This window comes from Sminthopsis crassicaudata, chromosome 2 (genome assembly GCF_048593235.1).
Source record: "Sminthopsis crassicaudata isolate SCR6 chromosome 2, ASM4859323v1, whole genome shotgun sequence".
Classification (NCBI taxonomy): Eukaryota; Metazoa; Chordata; class Mammalia; order Dasyuromorphia; family Dasyuridae; genus Sminthopsis; species Sminthopsis crassicaudata.
The window spans coordinates 570,186,474-570,214,116 of NC_133618.1; the positions used below are offsets into that span (position 1 = coordinate 570,186,474).

The 27,643-nt window shown below is 33.2% G+C and overlaps 1 protein-coding gene across 3 annotated transcripts in view; it reads left to right on the plus strand.

Moving 5' to 3' along the window:
- Window positions 1-27,643, plus strand: part of ARNT2 (aryl hydrocarbon receptor nuclear translocator 2) — a 258,328-nt gene that overhangs the window by 105,096 nt on the left and 125,589 nt on the right. For all 3 annotated transcript variants that reach the window (XM_074295242.1, XM_074295240.1, XM_074295241.1), the window contains one exon: window positions 685-898. In XM_074295242.1, the coding sequence (XP_074151343.1) occupies window positions 685-898 (214 nt within the window). The remainder of the gene's footprint in view (window positions 1-684; window positions 899-27,643) is intronic.

Here is a 27,643-nt window from a genome sequence, read left to right on the forward strand (position 1 = left end):
CATTCTCAGTATGGCATCCCATCTGCTATAGCATAGAGATGATAAGTGTGAATAGGAATCTTGGGAAATAAAAAAAAAAAACCACAATCACAAGGGATTGTTTTAAAATTATTATTGTTGTATTATTGGACAAAGATTCAGCCTCAGAAGGCCAGGAAGAGAATACAAAATGAAGGTGTAAACCATAGTGAGAAACAGCATGGCCAACAGTTGGCAGGTGGATGTGCATATGGGCCTTCCTTCTTCGTTTGCTCTTGGCATATGCTGTTCTTGCAACACTGATACCATTTGAATATTCGCTAAAAACAATGTTGCTTTTATGAACAGAATTAATACTAGCAGCAAACCTGTAACAAGCATGTGAGTCTACTCCATATCAGTCAATCAATGATGTGTCAATAAGCATTTATTGACATTTATTATTATATGTGTGAAGCACTGTGATAAGCTGTGTCCTGAGTTTCTAAGGTAATTTTGCCAAAAAAGGAGTTGGGACAGGGGGAACAAATCACCTGTCTTCTTTTCTAAATAAATTGAGCAGTGTATGCATTCTAAGTCATCCATTTAGGCATATTCCCACAGGTGAAGTGGCCATAATATAATCACCAATGAGACAGTGAGAAAAATGAACTTGTATTTGTGTTTGCTTTTTTGAGTTTCCTAATTGTAATCTCTTCTTTCAAGGAACTAAAACATCTCATTCTCGAGGCTGCTGATGGATTTCTGTTTGTAGTTGCTGCTGAAACTGGGAGAGTTATCTATGTGTCTGATTCAGTCACACCAGTTCTGAACCAACCCCAGTCTGAGTGGTTCGGTAGCACCCTCTATGAACAGGTTCATCCAGATGATGTGGAAAAACTGAGGGAACAGCTATGCACATCTGAAAACTCAATGACAGGTCAGTGATCTCTATGGTGTTTTTAAAAAATAGAATTCCCTCTATATGAGGTTTATTTTTATCATTTAGAATTAGTTACAAGAAAGGACAGAGTAATTCAAAGCTGCTTTTAGATTAAGGGCTGATTTAGATTGAATGACTGCCATGATTTGAGTTTGTGAATGACATATTTAAAAAATTGCTTTCCCATTCTTCACTTTCCAGGAGTTTTTTTTTCAGAACACAGATATCATTTGATGGTAGAATTGTAATAATAGCTACATAATATGAAATTAAATAGTTTTCGGATTCAGATTAAGATGGGACCTTAAAAATAATGGTATCGAAACCTTTCATTTTGCAGTTGAGCAGACTGAGACACAGAGAAGTTAAGTGACTTATCCATAGTCATGTGGGTAGTAAATTTGTAGAATTCAAACTCAGTCCTTCCTAATCCCATGTCAAGTGATTTATTAACTGGATACCTTTTTATGCAGTTATATTTTATCATATTTAACATATATGGACCAGTGGTTATCAAATTGTGGTTCAGAGAATCCTGGGGATTTATGAAGGGGATTTGAGAAGGTTTGGAAATTCAAAATTAGTTTTTATTTCCAGTATGGTAAAATTTTACAAATGTAATCCATGTAAACAAAAGCTCTTTGGACAGAGACTCTATAATTTTAATAGTGCAAAAGAATACTGAAAACAAAAGTTTGAGAACCATTGATGTAGATCACAATAATGCCATTTCAGGACTTAGTTTCAGGAATGTATAAAAATAGAGCCCCATAGTAAATATTAAATAGTAAAATAATAACATTATATGTCATGCTTCTTAAGGAAAGAAACAGGTATGAATAATTGATACATTTCTCATTGAACTTTAATTGTTGTTGTTATAACTTATCTTATTCTGGTCATACACCAAAACCAAAAGTTAGAGAATCATTTCCATGGTTCATTCCCCTCTTTCAAAGATTGCTTCTGAAGCAATTTCCAATAGATTATGTGAAAGCATCTCTTTCCTCTTTTTTGTGAAATAGTCAAAGGTAAAGAGAATGGTTCTGTCTCTTGGGAATTTTTTTTTTTTATTAATTGGAAAATTTCTCTTCCAGCTTTTTCTGACTTTTTTTTTCTGAAAAGCTACTTGTATTGTCACTCTGTCTTCTAATCAACACTTCATTTGTGAATAGTGATTTTCTGGTCTTCATTTGAGGTGTGTTCCTAGCACCTAACTTAGAAAAAATTGTTAGTTACTCAGAAATAATGTTAAAAGAGCTAATATTCCAAATGGAAGTAGAGGGAGATTCGGTTAAACACATTTTTTCAAGTGTTTTTATGAAAGTGGTTTAAGAGCAAGCTGACTTACTATGTAACAAAGAGAAAATATAAGTAATATCATATTTATTTATCCTTTTCTTCTAGATTCTGACTGCCATTAAAATATTTATTTTGTCCTATTCTGTGCCAATGTCTAATTTTTCATTTTGACAAAGATGTCTGTGTTGCACTTGTTTTTTCATTTCAAGCACTTATCTTGTAGTGTGATCCTACTTTAGAACTATTTCTCCTCAGGTAAACAGAATTGGAGAGTTGAGACAATATTTTGGCTTATTTTAGCCAAAAAAAAATGCTCAACTACTAAAGAACAAAAGGGACTTTTTCCAATTGAATGTTTCCATTGCTAATCAGGAGGTCATTTCCCTTTATGTCACAGACTTACAGGTGTTTTTCTTATTTTCCTCATATAGCAAGAATAATTATTAAATATTGCTTTAAGGTTTTGCAAATAACTTTACATATATGATCTCATTTTATCTTCCACAATAACCTTGTGCAGTAAGTGCTGTTTGTATTATCTCAATTTTATAGATAAGAAATTGAGGCTTAGAGAAATTTAAATGATTTGTGTTTGAAGAAGAATTAGAACTCAAGTTCTCCTGACTTCAAATTCAGTACTCTATCCATTATACCATACTGCCTTTAAAAAATAACTAATAATTATAGATAACAAATGCATTTGTAATGTAATTATGTTAGATTATAATAATTGCAGATGGCATTTGTATATCACTTTGTAATTTACAAAGTATTTTATAATAGTTGCTATCTTACCCTCATATTCCATCATAGTTAGAAAGAAAATCTTTCTTCATCTCATTTTGATACCCTCTAAAATGGTCTCCTATTAAAATATGAATAATATTAATAATATACATATGTAGGTATATATACTTATATTTTACATATATAGCCATTTTAACTGAGTCTTGACTCATATATGTATATCCTCACCTGAAAAAGTCTTGGTCAACCTTAATAGAAGTGGTTGAACGTGAGGGTCATATCCTACCTCTAGAGAGTAAAATGGATCAGAATCATCATAGTGGATTATTTTCTTAGATCTTTTCCCCTAAATATTTGGATTCCTTAAGTGACATTTGTATTGTAAATACTCATTTTCTTAGACAAATATTCATTAAATATTTACTACCAAAAATATAGTATTATGCCAAAGAATATGTTTATATATATATATATGTGTGTGTATGTATATGTATATGTATATGTATATGTATATGTATATATATGTATGCATATGTGTATAGTATAGAAATTTCCCAGTAGATGAGTGACTAAGTGATACAAAGTAAATGGATTTCAAAAGAATTGCAAACCATTAACAATAATATGAAAGAATGTTCCAAATCACTAATAATAGATGAAAATCAAAACAACCCAGAGTTTTTACTTCATCCCAGAAAACTGACAAAGAAGAAAAATGATGGGCAGGCTTGTGTTGGAAAACTTGTGAAAAAATAGGCACATTAGCATATTGTACATAGATCTGTGACTAAGTATGATGAATGTTATTTGGAATTATACAAAAACAGTAACTAAAATGACTATACCTTTTAACTAGTGATTCTACTCCCTGATTTATACTTCAGGGATGTCATTGATAAGAAAAAATTCCCCTATTTGCAAAAATATTTATGAGTATTTGATAATAGATGATTTGAAACAAAGTCAATGCTTATTGAAGGATAATAGAAGAATAAACTGTAGTACACAAACATAATGGAATATTTTTGATATATGTAGACAAATGTTGAAAGATTTATATGATCTGATACATAGTGTAATAAACATTGCCAATAAAACAATATACACAATGACAACATAAAGGGAAAAAGTACAGAACAATCAAAAATAAATATTGCAAAATTACAAAAAACAAACTTGTTCTCTGAAGAAGAAATATGTGAAGGCCTCCCTATTCCTCTGAAGAGGTGGGAGGGTCAGAATTTTTTATGTATTGATCAATCAATTTTAATGATTTGTTTTGATTTCTTTTTTCTTTAAAGATATTATTTGTTATATTTGAATGGCTTGTTAAGGGGAAAGAAATAAATTTTGTAGGCCATCTCTAGTCGTTGACATAATACCCAAGGGGCACCTGGTGTAGAGTAATAAGACTATAATAATTAAATTTTTTTGCTGTTTTTCTCTGGCACTTTTATTATTATTATTATTTTTTTATTCATTTTTCCAAATTATCCCCTCCCTCCCTCCACTCCCTCCCCCCGATGGCAGGTAATCCCATACATTTTACATGTGTTACAATATAACCTAGATACAATATATGTGTGTAAATACCTTTTTCTTGTTGCACATTAATTATTAGCTTCCGAAGGTATAAGTAACCTGGGTAGATAGACAGTAGTGGCACTTTTATTATATACTTTCATGGACAACATCATTTGGGAAATATGTATCATTAACTCATCTTTCCCTGATTATTGTCAACCAATATTCACTGGATATAATCCATAGCAATTATTTGAATAGATAAAGGGTCCTAATTGTGATATGATATATCATAATGACAATAATTACAAAGCTGAAAGGTATTTTGTTGTTGTTCAGTAGTTTTATTAACATCTGATTCTTCATGACCTCATCTGAGTTTTCTTTGTAAAGATATAGGATTGGTTTGCCATTTCCTTCTTCAGCTTATTTTACAGAGGAGGAACTAAAACAAACAGGATTAAGTGATTTGTCCAGGGTCACCCAGCTAATAAGGTGGGAGGCCTGATTTGAACTCAAGAAGATGAATTTTACTGATTTCAGATCCTGTACTGCCTATCTACCCATAAGATATTTTAGAGGTCATCTAATCCAACTCCTTTATTATATATAATATATACATAATAAAAGTCCATATTCTTTGGGTGATTTGTCTAAGGTCAAATAGCTATTTAGGAACAATATCAGGATTAGAGCGTTAGCTCTTTTATGTCAAATTCACCAGTTAGTTATATTAGCAAAATGAAGCTCCTATAATACTATATGGAAGTATTTTGTGATTAGATTTCCTGTTGCTCACTCTAATTATTTATTATTCCAAGGTCAATGCTTTTTAAAAATTATATCATGCTATCTCCATATATTAATAATTATAAAATATAGTTATGATGGATAAAGTCTCATGATAGAAAACCTCTTTGAAAGAAAATCCAAAGGGTTACATGTACAAAATTGTATTTGGTTCTAGGCTTTACTCTTTAAGGAAGACATTAATAATAAACTGAAGAGCAGAGATGTCAAATTCACAGCTCAGGCTGAAAAAACTGTATTGAAAAATATGATTGGTTAACATTTGACAAATTATGTAAAAATACATGCAGCATAGGTAGATTTTCTTAGTAAATATGCAGCTCCCAAGGAGCTGTTTCTGAGTTTTACACTACTGCTATAGAGCATTTGGAAGAATAGCCAGGATATTAGAGGGCCTTACATGGATGGCATATGGATTTAATATTTAATTTGACTGTACTTCAATAACTGGAGAGTGGATGAAGAATCCCCACTTTAGCAGAATCCAAAATATTTTGACATAGGGTTGAATACCAGTGTATTTGTTAAATAATAAATGTGAGATTTAATTGAAGAAACTAGCATTGTTTAGCTTATAGAAGAGAAGACATATAGATGCCTTGATATTTCTCTTCAGAAATTTGAAGGATTGTCATAGGGAAGTTGCAGTAGATTTGTTTGTCCAAAAGAAAAGAACTAGGAAATACCAATAGAAATTACAAAGAGGCAAATTTAAGCTTTATATCACCCAAAACTCTTTAACCATTGGAGCTGTCCAAATGTTGAATGGATTGCCTTGGGAAAGGGTAGCTATCCCTCACTTGAGGGCTTCAAGAATAGCCTAATTGGGTATGATTTGAATTAAATGACAGCTGTTGTCTATTCCTACTAAATTTCTTTGATTCTGTCAATATAGCAGCACATTGCTTACTAATGAGCAGCATTCCATTCCTGAAAATTGATAAGATGATTGTATATTTGGAAATATACAAAAAATGTACATTTAACTGGAGAAAGATATTCATATCTATTTCATTATTATCATAATTTATTTCCCTTTCCCTTTTTGTTTAGTGGTACCCATTTATCATTAAGATCCGTGGCCTCTAAAAAGATGTCTTTTCCTTGCCATCAGTAGTATCCATGGAATTTTGAAAAAGAATACTTTGGTGAAACCCCTACTGTGAGATCTGCTGAGAAAACAGACTAGTGAATGCTAGGCAGTATAAGATTATATATCTAAGTAAGTGGTACAAGACATGTAGTTTTCTAGGCATTCTATATGCTTTCTTATTTATAAAATAGACAAGGTTAAATTCTAGTCATTTTTAATTTCAGGGGAAAAAATTAAGGGATTTCAAAAGCAAAGGGCTACTTATAGCTATAATGGCACAAGGTGGCTCTGTAATATAAACAATTTGTAAAGGATATTTAGGGAAGCTCTTTACCAGATTTTTTTCCCTCTTTCATCATGGTTTTTCCTTTTCCTTTTATTAAAATATGCAAATACAGTATAGCAAAGAGAAACCTATCTCAGAATCAGAAGAACTAAAGCTATCCTATGTAAATGCCTTCAACACATACATTGATATTTAACCCTATGTCAGAATATTCCAGATTCTGCCAAAGTGGGATCCCACACCCTCTCTCCAGATGTTCATGCAGAATCAAATTAAATATTACCAGTGAAAACAGCAGCAACATAAATGCTGGCAAGATTAAAATGGGAAAGCATATGGATTCCAGTAAAGACTACATGACAACAAGATGCCCCTGGTACTGTCATCTTTTCAATAAAACAGTATCCTTTGTATTGTTGAGACAAGCATCAATCAGCTTAACAAAAACTCAATTTCTCTACTATATCTGACTAGCCAATCAAGGTAGACCAGCCAAATCAAACTTGTTATTGGACTGAGTTTTAATTATTCAGCAATTTTATTATGTAAGAAAAAGGACAATATGTTAGGTTCTTAAGTGGGAGAGAGAAAAGGGTGAAAAGTTTAAATAACTCTTGGTCTTTGACCTCTTAAAGATTACAATTTTATATTTAGAATAATAAATAATGACTTAGAAAAGGTCAAACAGTCAAAATTCTCAATACCAAAGAGTTTCAGAATTCTTATTTACACAATTCATATGCATGATCGTGTTATGATTGGCAGTCGTGATCTCCCTGTGAGTCGTGAGGCCAAAGTACAGAGATGCTTTTAGCATTGAATCAGAGTCTTTGACAGAGACAAATTCCAGTCTCTGATAACAATTAAGAGTAGGAAACTGGTGAGAAATTTTAAGCTGACTTGCAGTTCTGCTCATTTAAATTTTAACAGGCCAAAGATGGTGTAATACACTGATTTGATTTTCCTCCTACACATATGTAAGAGAAAACCAAAAGGGATCTCTGGATAGTTGTTGTTGCTGCTACATTTTTCAGAATAGTTACAAAAAACCCTTTACATTTGTATAAACCTTGCAGTTAAGTACTTTTACATGCATTTATCTCACCCAATTTTCATAATAACCCTATGAATTATTACAGGCCTATCATTTCATACACATCTCTATCCTAAATGTTTTTTTAAGTCAAATGAGGAAATATGGGCTTAGAGAGATTAATGAACTTTCTCAAGATCAAATAACTGGTAGATGAAAGAGACAGAATTTGTATCCAAGTCTTCTTACTTCTAAGTCACTGAACCCTTAATGATCTACTAGACCTATAAGGTCTAAGTACATTTACAACTAGTAAATGTCTAAGGCTGGATTTGAACTCAAGTCCTCCTGACTTCAGAGCCAGTGCTCTATCCACTGTGCTACCTAGTTGCCCTGGTTGGATTATTTTATCAAATTCTGGAAAGTGGTATTTAGTAATACTTATCATAATGCCTTTTTTGGGAATATTATTTTTCTTTGAGAGCTCATCTATTTTCTTATTGTCAACTGTCTTTAATATTGATGACTCTGAAATCCATATCTTCATATTTTGCCTCTTATCTAAGATCCACCTCAATATTTTTCACTCCTGACATTTCAATGTACTTACCCAAAATTGACTCATCACCTACCATTCTATTTTCCATTTTCCTCTCTTTCCCTTCACAAAGTTTCACCTTCCTGTTCTTAAATGCCTTCCATCATTTTCTTTACTTATCTAAATCCTGTTCATACTTTGAGACACAGCCCAAACTCCAGCTCTATGAAGCTTTTTGTGATTGCTTCAGTCTAACATATTTTCTTCTTCTGCAAATTACTTATCCTCTGTATTTCTAAACTGGCATTTAATTACAGACTATCTTGAAAAATTATCTAACTTTGTTGTGTTAACATTTTCTTATCATAGCATCCCAGATTGTTTTTTTGATCATTCAGGAAATATTTCAAGTACCTGCTATATGCAGAAAAATACCATTACGTGAGATACAGGAGCAGGGGGAGGATGAAAATTTAGTCTTGTTTCCTGCAGCTTGATATAAGACTGCTTGAGGATAGGCATTACATCTTTTATTTCTTGTGTCATACAGCCTCTAACATATTGCTGAACACAGAATAATTGCTTTCTTCATAAATAATTTTTTGCTTAATTAAATTGCATAATAGTGTTCTTGTTAATAGATTTCTCTTTTTTAACATGTTGTCTATAGGGAATTAAAAAATCCTACTTTTTTATTGAGTTTTAAATTTTAACATTACTTGTCTTTTGTTTTGTTTGGTAAGCAGAGCAAGTGAGATTGAATAGCACTCTTGTTCCTGAAACAGTTAGATTGGGTACCATAGTTTTTATGTAATCATTGATTTTGCAGCAGGGAATCCAGTCAAGAATTTCTGACTTGAATGACTGATTTTAAAATTAAACTGAAATAACAATTGCATCTGAAGATTAAAACTTGCATCGACCGCCTTTTGTTTGTTGTTCATTTGTTTCAACACTTTGTGATCCCAATTGGGGTTTTCTTGACAAACATACTGGAGTAGTTTGGCATTTCTTTTTTCCAACTTAATTTACAGTTATAGAAACTGAGGCAAAGAGAGACAAGTATCTTGCCCAGAATCACCTAGCTAGTAAGTATCTGAAGCCAGATTTGAACTCAGGAAAAATGATTCTGGATCCTTTATGCACTACATTACTCATCTGCCTGATCAACTGGCAGTCCTTCTTTAGATCATGCAAACCAACAAAGCTCTTCTGCATTCCTGAATTTCCCTAGCTCTAATCAAGAAATTTATGTTTCCTTTTTAACTTAGTTTGCTTTATTCATAGATTAAAGTGTTCTAGATTATTTTCTTTCTTTATTTCACTTTATCACATGCAATATAAATAGGTTGGATTTGGAATCTCAATAGAAGATTATACCTAGAAAATAGTAGAATTCTGTTCAATGAAATACATGAAGTATACTACTTGAAATTAAGCTGCTAAACTTTTGAAGGCAATCCTCAATGCTTACCATAAAATTATGATATTATACTTTAAAGCAGAAAGTTGTACAAAAGCCTTATGGCCAGAGCAACTGCATTGGGGGTACTTTGGCTAGAACAGAGGGTAACTCAGGCAATACTTTTATAGGTGCCTTATGGACATTGTGAAAAATCACTTCATGTACAAAAAATTGGAAAATGAGTATATGCCTATCAATTAGGGAATGGCTGAATAAGCTGTGGTATATAAAGGTAATGGAATTTTATTGCTTTATAAAATGATGAACAAGCTGATTTTAGAAAGGCCTGGAAAGATTTACATGAGATTTACATGAACTGATGCTGAGCAAAACAAGCAGAATTAGGAATATATTGTACACAACAATAGCAAGAATGTGCAATGATCACCTATAAAAAACTTGATTCTTCTCAGTGGTTCAGTGATCCAAGGCAATCCCAATAGACTTTGGACAAAAAAAATGCCATCTGCATCTAGAAAAAGAACTATAGAAATGGAATGTAAATCAACACATGCTATGTTCACTTCTTTTTTTCTGTTTTTTTTCCTCTCCCATGGTTTTTCCCTTTTGTTCTGATTTTTCTTGCCCAACATGATTCGTAAAGCAATATATATTAAAATAAATAAATTAAAAAGAGAAAAAGCAAATTAAAGTTAAAAAAACAAAATTAAAGTAAAAACAAAAAAGAAAGAAAGAAAAATCACCTCATGTTAGCTCTTTTGATACCTTACATGGTTCCAGTATGCAAGTTGTTAACTATTATTTTTTATTTGATTTACCAATGACTTTTAAGTCATAGTATGTAGAAAGTATAATTGATTTGTAATCTTTCCCTCTATTGTTTATTACCTGAGGGACCTTGGAACTTCAATTTACTCCTTTGGGCAAAAGATCTCCTTCTATATAAAATGAGAAGATTATTGAAGATCTAAACAGTCCAAATCAGTCACTTAATCAAGAGACATTTAAAAGCACTTACTATTTGCCAGAAATTGTCATAAACACAAAAGATTCAAAAAGAGGAAAAATAATAGAACATTCCAAAAAGAGAAACAACATGTAATCAGGAGAACTATATAAAATAGAGTAGATAGAAAGTTAGAGGAGGAAGTTGTAGATCCTGGAGAGATTGAGAAAGGCCTCTTTCTAAAGGTAACACTTAAGTCTCCTCTTGAGCCAAGTATTCTAAGTATTCTAAGAGATGGTGGTGAGGAGAGTACATTCCAGGCATGGAAGTATCCAATACAAAGACATGGAGCTAGGAAAGCTATGATCTTTTGAGTTTACTATGAATCCTGTTATTGAATAGTAGAGAAACTAGAGTGTGTCTCAGAATCAGATAGGAAGCATTTATTAAGTACTTACTATATTCCAAGTATGAATACAAAGAATAAAGTAATTCTGAATTAAAGTGATTTAATAATGCCTACAATTTGGAATTGTGTGTATTACCAGATTTAAAAAAAAAGAAAAAAGATAAGGGCAGCTAGGTGGGGCAGTGGATAGAGCACAGCTCTGAAGTCAGCAGGACCTGAGTTCAAATCTAGCCTCAGACACTTAACACTTACCAGCTGTGTGAGACCCTGGGCAAGTCACTTAACCCCAATTGCCCCAGCAAAAAAATACAAACTAAAAAAATTATAACAGTCAAAACTTTGGCTTCCTATAGCACTTGGCAAAAGAAGATTTTAAAAGAACCCCATTGTTGACTAAGAATGCTCATAAATTATTTTCTTGGAAGAAGATTTAGTAGAGATAGTCACCCTGATGTTCAGTGATACATAAAATTCAGATATTGTACCATTAATTCTGGAGAAGATTGGTTTCTAAAATGTTGGTACATAGAGTACTAGACATAGAGTCAAGAAAGCCTGAGTTCAAATACTACCTTAGATACTCTTGGAAAAGTGAGTGTTTCAGAGGGTGGCAATCAACTCTGATTGGTTGATAATTAATGATAAATGAACTTATTCTACTGAGGGGCTAGGAGAGTGACATTGAACCACTTTTCAAAAAATAACTATTTAAAATATTGATTCCAGAAAATAAAATCTTGAGCATTCTAATAAATAATTTCCTAACAACATTAAGTAATCTAGATAAATAGAGTAAATTACATTTCTTAGTTAACCAGCACCCACTCTGTTTCAAGCATTGTGTTAAACAGGGGATACAAAAAGAGGCAAAAGACAGTCCCTGTTCTCAAGAAGTTTACAATCTAACGGGAGATTATTTTTAAGAGCCAATTTTGCAATATTACTATTCTGCTGATTTTGTTAAAATCATTTTTACAAAATGTTGTTTATTGCTTTAAATAGTAATAGTGTGTTTTAATGAAAGAAAAAGACATCTATTTGACTTAGGCATTTTGGAAAGCTGCCCAATTATACAGTAACGCTTAAGTGACAGATAATTGCATTTTTAAATTGGTTTACAGAAGGTGCTTGGAATGTGCATATCAAATGGAATTTAAATTGCAATCATCTTACTAACCTTCCTGCTGATTTTTCTCACTAGAAGTTTTAGCCTTCTTAGATCTGTTATCCCAGATGTTTGCTGGAGCCAGTTCCTTTTCATTCTTAAATATTTACACAACTTGCTTTTGTTTTGCTTTACTGCATACAAAGCATGCTAACATTGTCATTCCATTTATGTTTTTCTCTCATATTTTAGATCTAAAAATATTTCATGAATTCTAGACATAGATTTCCAGCCAAGGCTGCTATTTCCATTATCATTCTAGTATCGTAGCAGATAAAGGAGGCAGAACAGTATTTGGACAAACATTGCCAGGTTCAAGGTGTCTTTTCTCGCACGTCTAGAGAGTCAGCACAAACCAGAGGATTGATGTGTTAAGCAGAGAGCTGTTTTTTCTTTCTTCCTGTTAATCAAAAAAAAGGTTTTTTTATTGATTTTTCCAACTTTTAAATTCAAGAATTGTTCCCATCACCAGGACATGGTAAAGGAAGGAAGGAATCAATATTGCTTTTGTAAAAAGTAGATGAGTGCCTCATCCCTGAAGAGTGTTATGGTGGTATTGTGGGAAAATCTTTAGGACCAGCTTAAATCCTGGTTCAATTAACTACTTCCTTTGTTTGTGACTTAATCTAGGACACTTTATCTTTCTGGACCACTAGAGTCATAAGTGCATAGAATCCTGGAACTGAAGCTAGACAGACCTGAATTCAAATTCAATCTTAGGCACTTGTTAGTTGTGTGATTCTGGACAAATAACTTCTGTCTATCTCAGTTTCCTCATCATAAAATGGGAATAATAGTAGCACCTACCTCAGCAGGGTTTTTGTGAGAATCAAATGAGATAATAAATTGTAAAATGATTCACACAATACCTAACATATTGTAAGCACTGTATAAATTTAGCTATTATATTGTTAAATGAATTAATAATTATGAAATACTTAGCAGTGTCTGGCACATAGTAAGTACTATATAAATATTAACTATCATTATTATTAAATGAGTTAATAATTGTGAAGTGCTTAGCACAGTGCACATAGTAAACACTATAGAAATGTTAACTATTGTTAAAATGAGCAGTTTGGACTATATTGTCTCTAAGGCCCTCTCAAGTCTAAATCCTTTAAGACTTTATTTTCTTTAACTCACAAAGGATATTCTCATTTATACTGTAGCCCCTGGAAAGAACAAAAGGGTGGAAACCAGGATATCCAAGATGAAGTACAGGCTCTTCCTTAAATTACCTTTGGATCCTCATTTATATACAACCTATCTCACAGCTTGTTATTAGGATCAAAAGACATGATGTATGAAATAAGAATATCCTAGAATTTAGAACTGGGAAAGGATGTTGGGACTCATAGAGATGAGGAAAATAAAAGAGGAATCTGAAATTAGGTCTTCTGACTCAAAATGCACTGTTTTTCTTATTATAATATGCACCTTTTCATTTTAATATACTATGAAAATGTGAGTAGCTGCTGTAATAGTTGTCGCATTGTTATTTGTAAATGGAAGGGAAGAGTGAGGGCACAGCTGTATTTGAGTGAGGTCACTTACTTTTTCAATATCAAAATAAAATTATGACTCAGATATGATTATCTGTTAGCTCTTGGGGTCTTTGGTAATTTTTGTTACAACCAAGAATTCTAGCTGACCTGTATAAAGCCTGATTGGATAGAATGATTTCAAAATGTTATAGATCATATCAGCTAGTTCTATGTAGTCCTTTTATGAATCAATCTAGCTTGTTGAGTCAAGCTTGTCTTTGTGGGGTTTTTACTCTCTTCAGCAACATTTTATCTCACTAGTGATATATGGGTACCATGAATGCATATATTCATTTGTTATTTTATTACCATGGATTCAGTTTGTACTATCTGGATTTTTAAATAATTATAGTACTTTAATGGAAAGGAAGGGCAGCCTGAGTAAGGAGAAAGAACCTTTGGTTTAGAATTAGGAGAATTGTGTATGAGTTCTAGTTCCTCTGTTTCCCAGTGAATCACTTAATTTTTTGAGCCAAGTTTCTTTTATCTGTGAGATAATTATGCATACAGTCCCTCTCTTCTTAAAGATTTACTATATCACATTTGAGTTAAATAATGTAAAATTATAACAGTAAAGAGCTATTTAAATGTTTTTATCATTATTGATTGGTATAAGCATAAATCACTCCACTAGGCATAGAAACATATTTAAGGAATCTTAAGAACCCCCAAGGGTCCTTAACCTATGACCCATGAACTTGTTTTTACAAATATTTTGATAACTGTATTGCAATATAATTCTTTTCCTTTGTAATCTTATGTGTTTCATTTTATCCATTTGACAACGTTATTCTGAGAAGGGATTGTTAAACTGTGGCAGACTGCCAAAGGATTCCATGACCTGCAAGGTTAAGAACCCCTGAGCTAGCTCAACCCTCTTCCTTATGTATTTTTAAAATTTATTATTTAGATGTATGTATTTATTATTATTGAAGATCTTTTCATCATCACTATCATAATCTGGAAGATGAATATTGTAGATATAGGGTTGTGGGCTTTTGTTATCCTTTCATATTTCTGGATCACATACATCCCACCAGCTCTTGATAGCCTTATAGAGGACCAGCTCAGAGAGGAACATTTTCCAGTTTAGGTGAGTCAGAGTTGATTGAGGCTGACTTTAGTGGCCACTACTATTAGTAGAAATCTAAGTAATAAGAATGGTTACTTTAGCTGGATAGAGTTTTGATTTGAAATTGATAGAAAAAATGGCTACTAAATCCCAAAGAACAAGTGTCTGTCTAAGTAACCTGCATGTGAATGACCAAGTTTATGAATATAGTAACAGTTTATTGACTGGAACCTTTGCAGAGGTAGCAAATTGTGCGGAATACCAGAGTTATTCCCAATACTGAGGTTTCCTGATTAATCACCCCTTTAAGACACAAGCTTTTTTATTAATTTTAAACATCTTGGATGAAAATCATTCCAAAATATATTACATACTTCCTTCCATTCCTAAACATAGGATATTGAACTTGGTTTCACCTTTTCTTAGTTACTCAGTCATTTTTATGAACATTAAATATTGCCCTTTGTGATAATACAATATGCACAGCCAAGTAAATGACCTCAGACAGCTGTTTAATTCTCAAGTCTGCTTCTGTCTTCTACCTTGCAATTAATTGTCACTTCTCTTTCCCTTTCTTCCATTCTAGATTGAAATATCTAATCTGCTGTGGGCTAGAAACCAAAAAACATGCTTATCAGAATTTGTTTGTAAAATATAAGGATTTTTTTCTTTCAAAAAGCATTTAGCAAGAACCTTTATTAGGGAGTATGCAAGTTTTGGGGAGTAGAGTTTATAGTATTTTATTTGGCTTAACCAGTAGTTCTTATCCTACTAGTTCCAGTAATTTTCCATTGCAAAGTTTTGACTCATTATTGTCTTTAGCTATCTGATTGTCATTCATTTAGCAAGCATTTAGTAAGTACCTGCTGTATGTAAGACATTTAGGTATACAAAGATAAAATGAAGTCCCTATCTTCAAGGAGCTTACATTCTATGAGGGGGTAGGGAAGATAAAGTGTACATATGTACAAAAAATTAAATACTAAATAGATATTCCAAAATAATTTCAAGAAGATATTCAGCAATTAATTTCATTTATTCTAATAGCTTCTTGGTTTTTTTTAAAATAATATATCTTGAATATAGTTACATCCATGTAAGATAAATATATAATTAGTTCAGCTTCTTTTTTGGAAATATTTTGCAGAATTGAGAAGTTACCTTTTTCAATTGTACATTGAAAGGAATGAATTAATTTTTAAAGACTGGCTTCTTGAGAGGTTGCTTTCCTTAATAGGTTATCAAGACATTTTCCATACAGCTAATGTCTTACTCAAGTCATGGCAGGCACCTAATGTAATTTTCTTCCAGTGTTTGTGAAACATTTTGACAAGTTAAATCATCTTCTCTCCTGGGGTAGGTTCTAGTAGTAAGGGATACTTAAGCTAAGTTTTGAGGAAAACTAGAATCTTTGAGATTAAAATAACAAAGTAACATATTACATGCTTGGAAGACAACTTGGGTAAAATCATGGAAGGTGATGTATTGAGAGCCCATTTCTGGTTGGGCTAGTACTTAGATCTTATAAAAGGAAAATAATGTAAGACAAATCTGAAAAGGTGGCTGGAGCCAGATTAGAAAGAGCTTTAAAGCCCAAACAGAGAAGTTCATATTTTATCCTACAGGCCTTCAAAACTACTGAAATTTTTTGAGCCCAAGAGTGATGTATATTGACCTGTGCTATTAGAATTATCAATTTGGGGGGCAGCTAGGTGGCATAGTGGATAGAGCACCAGCCCTGAAGTTAGGAGGACCTGAGTTCAAATCTGGTCTCTGACACTTAACACTTCCTAGCTGTGTGACCCTGGGCAAGTCACTTAGGAGCCTCAGGAGAAAAAAAAAAAAAAGAATATCAATTTGGTAATTGTGAAGATAAGTTAGAGAAGGATAAGGACAGAGCCCGGGAGAAAGGAAACAAGGCCCTAAACTAAGGCCATGTCTGTGGGGGTGGAAAGAAAGGGACAGATACAAGTGGTAAAGGGGAGTAGAAATAACAATATTTGGCAAATGATTGAACATGATGGATGAAGAAGAAGGAAGGGTTGAGAATGACCAGGTTCTGAATTTGACTGACAAGAAAATGGGAAGATTTGGTGAGGGAAGGGGGGAAGTAATGATTTATTTTGGATTTGTTGAACTTAGATGCCTAAAGGAACCATTGGGTCTAATAGTAAGCAGAAAGTCATCTGTATAGAAATAATCATTGAACTCATGGGAACAGATGAGAAAGCACAAAGAAAGAATAGAGAGAAAAACTGAAAGAGATGGACTCAGAAGTTAGATTGTTAGGAGCTGATAATTAAGTGAGAGGTGAAAAAGGAAAGGAAAGGAATGTAGAAAGTGCCTCTCCCTAGGATTCTGGCTGTGAAGCAAAAAAGGGATATAGGATGAAATCTTGAGTGGATGGTGGGATCAAGTAAATAACCTTTACTTCTACCTTCTACTTTCCCTGATGTTATCCATTGCAAGAAGTCTTTCCCAGTCTCATCCAGCTGCTAATACAGTTCCCTCTCAGACTGCATTCCTTTTACTCTTAATATAGCCTATACTTAACCTAGTTGTTTGCGTGTTGTATCCTGATTAGAATATAAGTTGTATAAAGGTAGGGACAGTATTTGCTTTTATTTTTATTCCCCAGCATTTAGCATACTGCCTGACACATAGTGAATACTTAAATGCTTGTATGACTGGCTAAAGATTTTTAAAGGATTGGGGAGAAATAGACATTTATATGCATCAGGGAAGAAGACAGTGGATAAAGAAGGATTCAAGATGAGGGGGAGGGAATGATTAAAGAGGCAAGCTATATGGAGATGGTAGGAAAGGAACAAAGTAGGAGAGGCTAGGGAATGATCAAGGGAGGATTAGATTGAAAGGTTTGAGGGATGGAGGAAGTCAGATTAGTTGACTTTAATTTCCTTGATAAAGCATGATAAAGCAAGGTCTATTAAGAAGAAAGGGAAATGGGTAGTATAGGTGGTTTGAGAAGGGAAGAGAAGGTTTGGAACAATACCAGGAAGGAATAAAAGGACAGGTTTTGTAGTGGTGCAATAACAGGGGGCCAATTGAGATTAGATAATATAAATTGATGATGGATCTAATTAATATAATTATATGGCTTCCTCCATTAGCATGCAGCAATAGATGTAGGAATGGAATAGGTAGATGGTAGCAATAATTCAGGATTAAAATTAGGAAAGTGATGAGTAAGAGGACAAGGGACCAAGGGGTAGATGACAATACAGAATTGGAAGTATAGAAAAAGACCAAGTCAGGTATGAATTCCACAGAGATAGTAAGGAGAACAACTTGGCAGCCAATAAAATAGCAGCCAGATTTTGGATAAAATGAATGAATCTCAAAAAAGGAGAAAATGCTGAATGAAGTTGTTAGTAGGAGAATCTGGAAGTGACAGCAAGGAACAAGAAATATTTCTGTTCATTCTTTTAATCTATACACACACATATATATAAATATACATATAATATATAATATATTAATATATTATAATATATTATAATTATAATATAATATATAAAAATACATATATATATATATGCTTCTAGTATCTGGAATGAATAAAGAATGGAACGAATGAATTTCTGTCCAGTATTAGAGAAGGCTTTAACCAGAGATTCAATATTAGTAGGAAAGCCCCAGGTTTCTCTTTTTAAGTGGATGAGCAGAACATTAAGAAAGAGGCAGAAAAGGAAACCCATAATAGAGTGGGTTGCTATAGGTCACAATGGAAAAGGATGGTAGACTGGTCTAGGAACTCAAAAAGAATGGGTTTCATACAGACATGTGTAAGGGAACAGGGAGTAATAGGAAAAACAACTACTTTGACAGCCTGATACTTTGAGTCATTAGGATTTGCATTTCAAAATCTTTAAGTTAGTATAATAGAACTTATCAACCTAGATTCTGATTATTAAGTATGGAACTAAGAAAGTGAGCTTTGAAAAACCTAAAATTTTATTTATCATATAAAAGTAACACTAATGCCCATAATTTATATATGAATTTTTCTAATCACCAAAATACGAAGTTATGTATATCTACATTTCTCAAAATCTGAAAAAAGAACACATCATTGCCACATGGGATAAACACCAATTTAATGAAACAATTTTTTGGTCCCAACCTCTAATATCCATCCAGAAGAAAAGATGAATAAATCAAGCCCAATATATCTTAGATAGTACAGATGATTTATTTTACACAATAGATATGTTCCTGAAAAGATGTATATAAGTAACTTGATTTATTAAAATTAGATAATTAGTGAATTATAGAATGAATGCAAAATGTAAGGGAAATAATAAATTATTTTGTCAAATAACTAATTTTATAATTCAAATTGTTTACATTTTTTAAAATAGAGAATACATGTGTTTATCTAAGGAGTTTTAAATACATCATGTAAATAAATTTAAAAGAAAATAACCAATTCACTCTTTGGAAAACTTCCATCAGCCAAATCTTTTCCTGAATGACACACTGAATGCAATATACTTGAATTCAAAAACACTATCTTTAATTACTAATAAAAATATTTATTTTAAATCCAGCCAACAAGTATTTTTACTCAGACAAATGTTTATTTGCAAGCCTACTCTAAGATGTGGTTAAGTAACCCAATAGTTGATCTACATTGTAAGCTCCATAAGGGCAATGCTCTTTGTGTCTCTTCTTGGTTGTAGACCAAGTCTCTGTAAATAGAAAACACTTAAAAATTTGCTGAATGAATGAATTTAAGATATTCTCTTTGGGGGATTCTTGACCCTATATTGAGTTGATGCATGACTGTAATTATAGATAACCAGAAGACTCACATTAATAAAAAAAAAAAAAAAACTTATACAAGAAATTGTTAAAAAAAAAAAAAAAAGCCATTCATTGCCAACATTACTTAGAGGTTATCATACTGTTTTTTTTTTTAATCCGTGTGTATTTTTTTTGGAACCTTGAAGAGATCAATTGGAACATTCTTTCCTGTTGGTATGAATTAGATTTCAGGAAATCACATGTGATGTTGGTCATGTTTTGTAATGCCCATGTTAAAAATAACTTTATTGCAAGACTTAGAAAAATTAAAATAGTTTCCTTTAGCTTTGTTGAAAAAAAGATGTGTTTCTTTTAAAATGACAAACGTTATATGATTCAGACTGATGAGTTAAATTTTAAAAAACAAGAAAGAACTACAAGAGAGGTAGTTTGATTTTATTGTTGTTAAGTAGAAATAAACTGAGAAAAACATCTGCATGAGGTTTTGTCTATATCCCTATATTTGAAATCAGAACTTTCTCTTGCCAATAGTTTTTACACAGGAAGCTACTAAATAGATTTCAATTATCTTTATTTAGTTGTTGAAATGAATCACACACTCCATTCTACTATAAAATTATCATCTTTTTGCTTAAATTGAGCATATATACCAAGTGTCATTAAATTTTTAAACATTGCATTTTGTGTTAAAGAGATTAGATATACTAGATTGCCAAGAAGTGTAGTGTACCATAAAGAACATTGGACTTGGTATCAGAATTTCTGGCACCAATACTTAATGACATTTGTAACCATAGGGAAGTCAATTGACAACATGCTGGTTGATTGACCTCTTTGTGTCTCACCTTCCTAATGGACAAAAATCATAGAACTGTAAACTTGTATTTAGATAATACTTTACAGGTATCTTTGAGACAATGTGGTGTGGTGGAAAGAGAACATACTAGCCACATAGAATTTGTCACAGGCCTGTGGACAAAATGCTCTGTAAACCTTGGAGCATTAGAAACAAGTAGATAGTTGACATGACAATATCCTCTTTACATTTCTATTAACTACTAAGTGCAAGGTACAGAAAGGATAAAAATATTTCAGAATTAGGCATAGGGCAGGACAGTAGAAAATGTGTTGGCTTTTTAGATACCAGATTCTACATTTCTAAGCCTATCTAATTCTCACCAAGATCTTCCCTTCCCAAAGTGTCCTCCAGTCTTGCCCTACGTGGGCCTTTCAATATGTCCTAAAGTTAAACTGTTCTTTTTATATTATCTATCCCACTTAGAATGAGAGCTCCTAAAAGGTATTTTACAATAGTGCTTGGCAATATAATAAGCATTCTTCTGTCAAAATTCAAATCTGGCCTCAGATACTTGCTAGCTGGGTGACCCTGGCTGGGCAAGTCACTTAACCCCATTTGCCTCAGTTTCCTCATCTGTAAAATGAAGTGGAGAACGAAATGACAAACTATCCCAAATAGGGTCATGGAGATTCAGACACTACTGAAACCAGTGAAAACAACAAAGAAAAATATAGGTTAATGAGGAAATAGATTGGAAATAGAGAGCTCAATTAGGAAATATCTGAGGCTAGATTTGAACTGAGAGTGATAAATTTTTCTGTATTCAGGAGAAATGAATTTCCTGTATTATTGCAGAGCTTGGTTAAGGTTAGGGAGGTGGTGTGGTTAATAAAACACTGGACCTGGAGTCAGGAAGACTCATACTCTTAAATTCAAATCTGGCCTCAGATACTTTCCAGATGTGTGACTTTGAACAAGTCACTTAACTTTGCCTCAGTTCCCTCACCTGTAAAATAAGTTGGAGAAAGAAATAGCAAACCACTCTAGTATCTCTGTCAAGTAAAACCCCCAAATAGGGCCACAAAAGTTTGGACATGATTGAAATGGTTAAACAAAGCACTTCATAAATTCTTTCCTACCCATGCTACAATCTAACTCTGCAACTTAGTATCTTGCAATTTTAGGCAAATCATTTAATTTCTCTGCCTCTATTTCTTCATCTGTAGAATAAAGAAGTGCTCTAGATTAGAGTTTATTAAACTTTTTCCACTTGTACTCCTTTTTTGCCCAACTAATTTTTATGTGATCCCATCTCAAATGTGAGTCAAATTTCTGCTAGCATTCGTGCATGTGCAGTGCAAAGTGAGTAAACTATGTGCTCGGAACCAAGATAAGTGCTGCCAGAAATACTTTGGATTCATTATACATTTGATTTCGAATTAATTTTTGGTCATTGAATCCAGAAACCTTTTATTGTTGCCAAATTTTTCGCAGTCTCCACATTGTTACATGATCTTATCTGAGATTGAAGCTTTGTACTAGATGACCTCAAAGATCTCTTCTAGCTCTAAACCTATGATCCCATGATTTGTCTAGGCATAAAACAAGATTTGCTAACATCAAATTCAGAATTTCTTAAGCATCCTGCCTTTTTAGAAAGTCACCATTTCAGAGCCTTAGTTCCTCTCAGTTGATGCTTCAGATATGAGATACAGTACCAGGTCTCTTTTCTGGCTCCCAAGGGAGTGATTTAGTAAGTTATTGTGGCTACATTTCTAGGGTGAAGAAGTTGGCATGATGGTAAAGAGAAGGAAAGGGGCAAAGCTGAGACCAATTCTATAGTCTTCAATTGTCCAGAAGCCTCAGACAAGCACTCTTCTCCATGTCCCTGAGTAGACTATATATGTTTGTGTCCACCAATTAATACTCCATTCTGTACATATAGAATAATGCCTTGCTTTTGTCTTTGTGCCATTCCCTTCTCCTAGAAACCCGTCCCTATCCCATCTCTGCCTGTCAAAATCCCACCAAGCATCCATGATCTAGCTTTCAAAATACCTCCTTCATAAAATGTTCTTGAATAAGCTCACCAGGAGTGCGCACTTTCTTTTCTGAACTCTTGTGGTATTTTATATGGGTCATATTTAATATAAATTGACATTTATTATAGTTATTTGTGCAGGTATGTCTTTCATTAGACTCTCCTCCTCCTACTACTACTAATAGTGTTAATCAGTAGCATTTATATCACACTTTAAGGTTTAAAAAGCAATTTTTACATTTATGTAACATTTTAAGATTTGAAAATCACTTTCCTCACAATAATCCTTTGAAAGGTATTAATAATTTTACTTCATACTAGGCAGCAAAGTGGTGCAATGTATAGAGAGCTAGAACTATAATTAGAATACTTGACCTTAACATCTGACTCTAAGACTTAATAGTTGAGTGTCTCTGAGCAAGTCACTTAATCCCCACCTGTCTCAGTTTCCCAATATCTGAATTAAATATGTGGTGAGGTTAGTAGAGAGAAATGAGAGCGATGTGAAGGTGGTATGAACAAGTCTTGGCAATTGGTTGTATATTGGTAAGAATGAAGGAAAGTAAAGATTTAAGTAAAATCTTTGAACAATTTTCAGAGGAAGAAATCCAAGCCATATGAAAAAAAAATGTTTCTAATAAATAATAAGATTAGAAAAATACAAATTAAGGCGATTATTAAATTCCACATTATAACTATCAGATTGGCAAAAATTATAAGAATGTAAAATTTGAGAGAGAGACAAATGTTGGAAGGACTCCAAGAAAACAGACATATCAATATAGAGTTGATGTTGTAAATGTGTCTGACCATTTTAGAAAGTGATTTGGTATAAAACCAAAAGTTACTAAACTGCTTATATTCTTTGGTTTGGCAGTGGTACTACTGGGTCTATATTCTTGAAGAGGTTAAAAAAAGAGAAAAAATACCTCTATATACAAAAAATATTTATAGAAAGTTATTTTTGTAGTAACAAAGAACTGGAAGCGAAGTGGATGCTCATAAATTGTGGAAGAATGAGAAAAATATGATATATGAATATAATGGAACTCTGTGTTGTGTTTTAAGAAATGAAGGGAATGGTTTTAGAGAAATCCAGGGAAACTTCTATGAATAGAGGCTGAAAAGAACCAAGATAACATATTTTTAAAACAACAACTTTGTAAAGATATAAACAACTTTGAAAGACATGAGCATTTTGCTCAGCACAGTGACCAACCACAATGAAATATAATGTCTACCACAGAAGGGTGATGGTTTCAGAGTGTAAACTGGCACATTTGGGGGGGGGGCATGGCCAATTGCTTGATTATACATATTTGTTATGGGGTAAAGATGATATTTTTATAATTTAAAAAATTATTTGTAATTGAGAGATTATTCTGATTTTCAGATCTAGTCAAATGAAAAATTAGTGGCCCCCTCACAAAAATAGGAGAAGTTAAGAAAAGTGGGGGAGGCAAAATTTTTGGGAAAGGGTTCTGCTTTGGAAATGTCTGGTTTGAGATAACGATGGGACATTCAGTTGGAAAAAAAAACAAAAACAACTCATCTTCTTAAGGGAAGAGTCTTTGTATCTAGATACATGCATGGTGCTTTATATGGAGCAAATACGTAATAAATATTTCTTAAAAGAACATTTCAAAGAAAAGCCTCTCTATAGTATTTGTGGTAGAACAGTGCAGTAAAGAGTTAACCATTGACTGTTAAAAATCAAAGACCAAGCTATTACATTTCTGGCATTTTTTTAGCATGATAGCTGGAGAGGGATGTGTTTTTCCATAGTCCCCCAGTGTATTTTAAACAGGATGAAGAATTTGTATTTTTATGTACAGATTAAATCCCAGAAGAGGTGCTGGCTGCAAAGAGACAGAGTAGTGGTGATTTTCTAATGGAGAACAGAGCAGCAGGATACAATGAGTTTGGTCCCGTGATACTAAATCATGTTTTGAGCATGAATGCTATATTTTTTAAAAATAGTATAAAGTAATGATATGTTTTGCAAAATGCAGAAGTACTTTTTGCACCATTTGATGAGGGTTTTTTTTTTTGTAGATAGTAGATAGTAGGTATCTCCATGTATTGGTTATTATTACATTAGGTACAGTATTACAACCGATGCTTGATTGTTCAGAGAATGATTGTCTAGCTTCCAGTTGCAATGGAAATTAAATTAAAATCTTTAATTTTACTTATTTCTTCTTTTTACTGTCTGTCTATTGGACATCTGATGTCTAATTAGCACCTTTATCAGACAGTAGGGAGGACAAATAAAAGGAGGTGTAACTCAAACCAGTCTGCCCTGCTACTTGGCTAACTCAGTTGTTTAAATTATCTGTGGGTATCAGTTATCCATGATATCCTGTTCCCCATTGCCACACATAATCAAGACCTCCCTCATATAGACCAGTTAGCTTCAATGTATCCTATGGCCATAGACTGTAACTTGAACGCTAGCCAGCCATTTGGAAATGTGCAAGCTGTTGGTCACAAGTATAACTGGACTGGAGAGATTGGATCAAGGTATATCCACACCCAACAATATAACAATTGTGCCCTACTGTTGGTGGATCAGTAGTATCACCACTAGGCATAAAGAGTACCTTTATTATTAAGACTTGCCAGAACATACTATGGATGAAAAGTGTTTTCTCACAATAGAGTGTTCCAAGTGTGAAATCTTTCACCAAACATCTAATCAAATAGTATAACATACACTAACATTATGATTTTTTTCTTTATCTAGTCATTTAGAATTTTTACATGTAAAATATGTATGTTTTCTTCTTATAATTAACAAGTAAGTTGACAAGCATCTATTAAATGCTTGCCATGGATATGGTACAGTGCGGAGTCCTGGGAATTACAAAGATCAAAAGAGTCTCTGTCTTCAAGGAGCTTACATACTAATGGGGAGTCAGCACAATGGCTCTATAAACCTTCAGTTTGGTAGTATACTTGTGAAACCAGGACAGTCTACCAGCGCCATGTCAGAAAACTGACTTCTTTTCATTTGAATTGTCTTAGGAAGATCACCTGGCAGAATAAGAAACCAGACACTGAGGTTCTTTTTCAAATTAAATTGCCAAGCATTTCAACTCTTATTTCAGAGAGCACCACCCCATTGGGCAGGCCACATTATTAGAATGTACACTTGCCAAAAAGGTTATTTTATGGATAGGGCAAGTGTTCACAAAGTGAGCAAGGACACTCTCAAGATCTCTCTTAAGAACTTTAGAATTGACATAGGAGACACTAGCACAGGACCACCCAGCATGTCATGCTCTCATTAGAGAAGGTGCTGTGCTCTGTGAGCAAAGCAGAATTGAATTAGCTCAGAAGAAACACAAGATGTACAAAGTTAGAGAAGCACCCCAGATATTCCTAGGGACTCTTTGTGTCTGACTTGTGGCAGAGCACTCTGAACTCATCTTAGTCTGATCAGCTATAGTTGGACACGCTGTAGCTTGACTCTAACATAGTGATGTCATTTTGGTTCTCTTGGAGAATGAAGAACAGCCAACCAATTCTATTTTTTAATTAATTTTATAATTATACATTTTTGACAGTATATATGCATGAGTAATTTTTTATAACATTATCCCTTGTATTCATTTTTCCAGATTTTCCCCTCCCTCCTTCTACTCCTTCCCCTAGATGACAGGCAATCTCATACATTTTACATGTGTTACAATATAACCTAGATATAATATATGTGTGTAAATACCATTTTCTTGTTGGACGTTAAGTATTGGATTCCAAAGGTATAAGTAACCTGGGTAGAAAGACACTAATGCAAACAGTTTACATTCAATTCCCAGTGTTCCTTCTCTGGGTGTAGTTATTTCTGTCCATCATTGATCAGCTGGAAGTGAGTTGGATCTTCTTTATGTTGAAGATATCCACTTCCATCAGAATATATCCTCATACAATATTGTTGTTGAAGTGTATAGTGATCTTCTGGTTCTGCTCATTTCACTCAGCATCAGTTCATGCAAGTCTCTCCAAGCCTCTCTGTATTCCTCCTGCTGGTCATTTCTTACAGAGCAATAATATTCCATAACCTTCATATACCATAATTTACCCAACCATTCTCCAATTGATGGACATCCATTCATCTTCCAGTTTCTAGCCACTACGAAAAGAGCTGCCACAAACATTTTGGTACATACAGGTCCCTTTCCCCTCTTTAGTATTTCTTTGGGATATAAGCCCAATAGCAGCAATGCTGGATCAAAGGGTATGCACAGTTTGATAACTTTTTGACAGCCAACCGATTCTAAAGGAGGAATAATTTGGAAATAAAGATGTAAATACATTATATATTCAGGTGATTAATCTCTAACAGAGGTCATAGAGGTCATAGCTTATAGAGTCTCTAGACTACTGAAGAAGGAAAGAAATTTAGGAATAGGAAGATAGAAAGGAGCCAAGTTGTGAATTGTCTTCCAATGCCAAACAGGCTAGAATAAAAAAAAATAATAAATCATGGTCAAAGAGCCTGCAGTCTATCAAATTATTTCATGTCTTTCTTCTAACAATCTCTTGACTCAGTAAAAGTGTTCTTCACACTTTAAAAATTAAGGAACTAAGACTCAGAGGATGTGGGATTTGCCAACAGTTAGTAAGTGGCAGAGCTGAGTCTCTCTGACTTCAAACCTAGTTCTTGTTTTTCTTTTCAAATTCAAATTCTTTCCATTACATCTTCTGAAATATTTTAGGTCAGTTTTTCCCAAATGCCAGTCAGCAAAGCTTTTGCCACCAAAGAAAGATATTTTCTATTCTTTAACAATTATAAACTCTAAAAACTGCTTCTCCTATACCTCCTATTCCTCCTACCTCTATATATTTTCCTTCCCCTATTCCTTTCTTTTCCCTCCATGTTCTCCAAAGCTTCCAACTTGCCAAGCTTGAAAGAATTTGGGTGTTTTACTAGTTTGCATTCTATTCTGAATTGTTTGATCTCTCTGTAGGTCTCAATTTCCTTTTCATGTACATAAGGCAACAAACATTTTTTATGATTCTGGCACTGTGTTAAGTGCTAAGGATAGAAATACAAACAAAAAGAATGTGCCCTCAAGGAGCTTAATTCTAATAGGAGAAAACTACCTTCAAAAAAGAACTAAAAAATGAAGGCGGAGATGAAGATACATATGTGGGAGCATAATATTAAAGTCCAGAAAGTCAGAAACACATCTGGGAGGGGAATGAAGTTT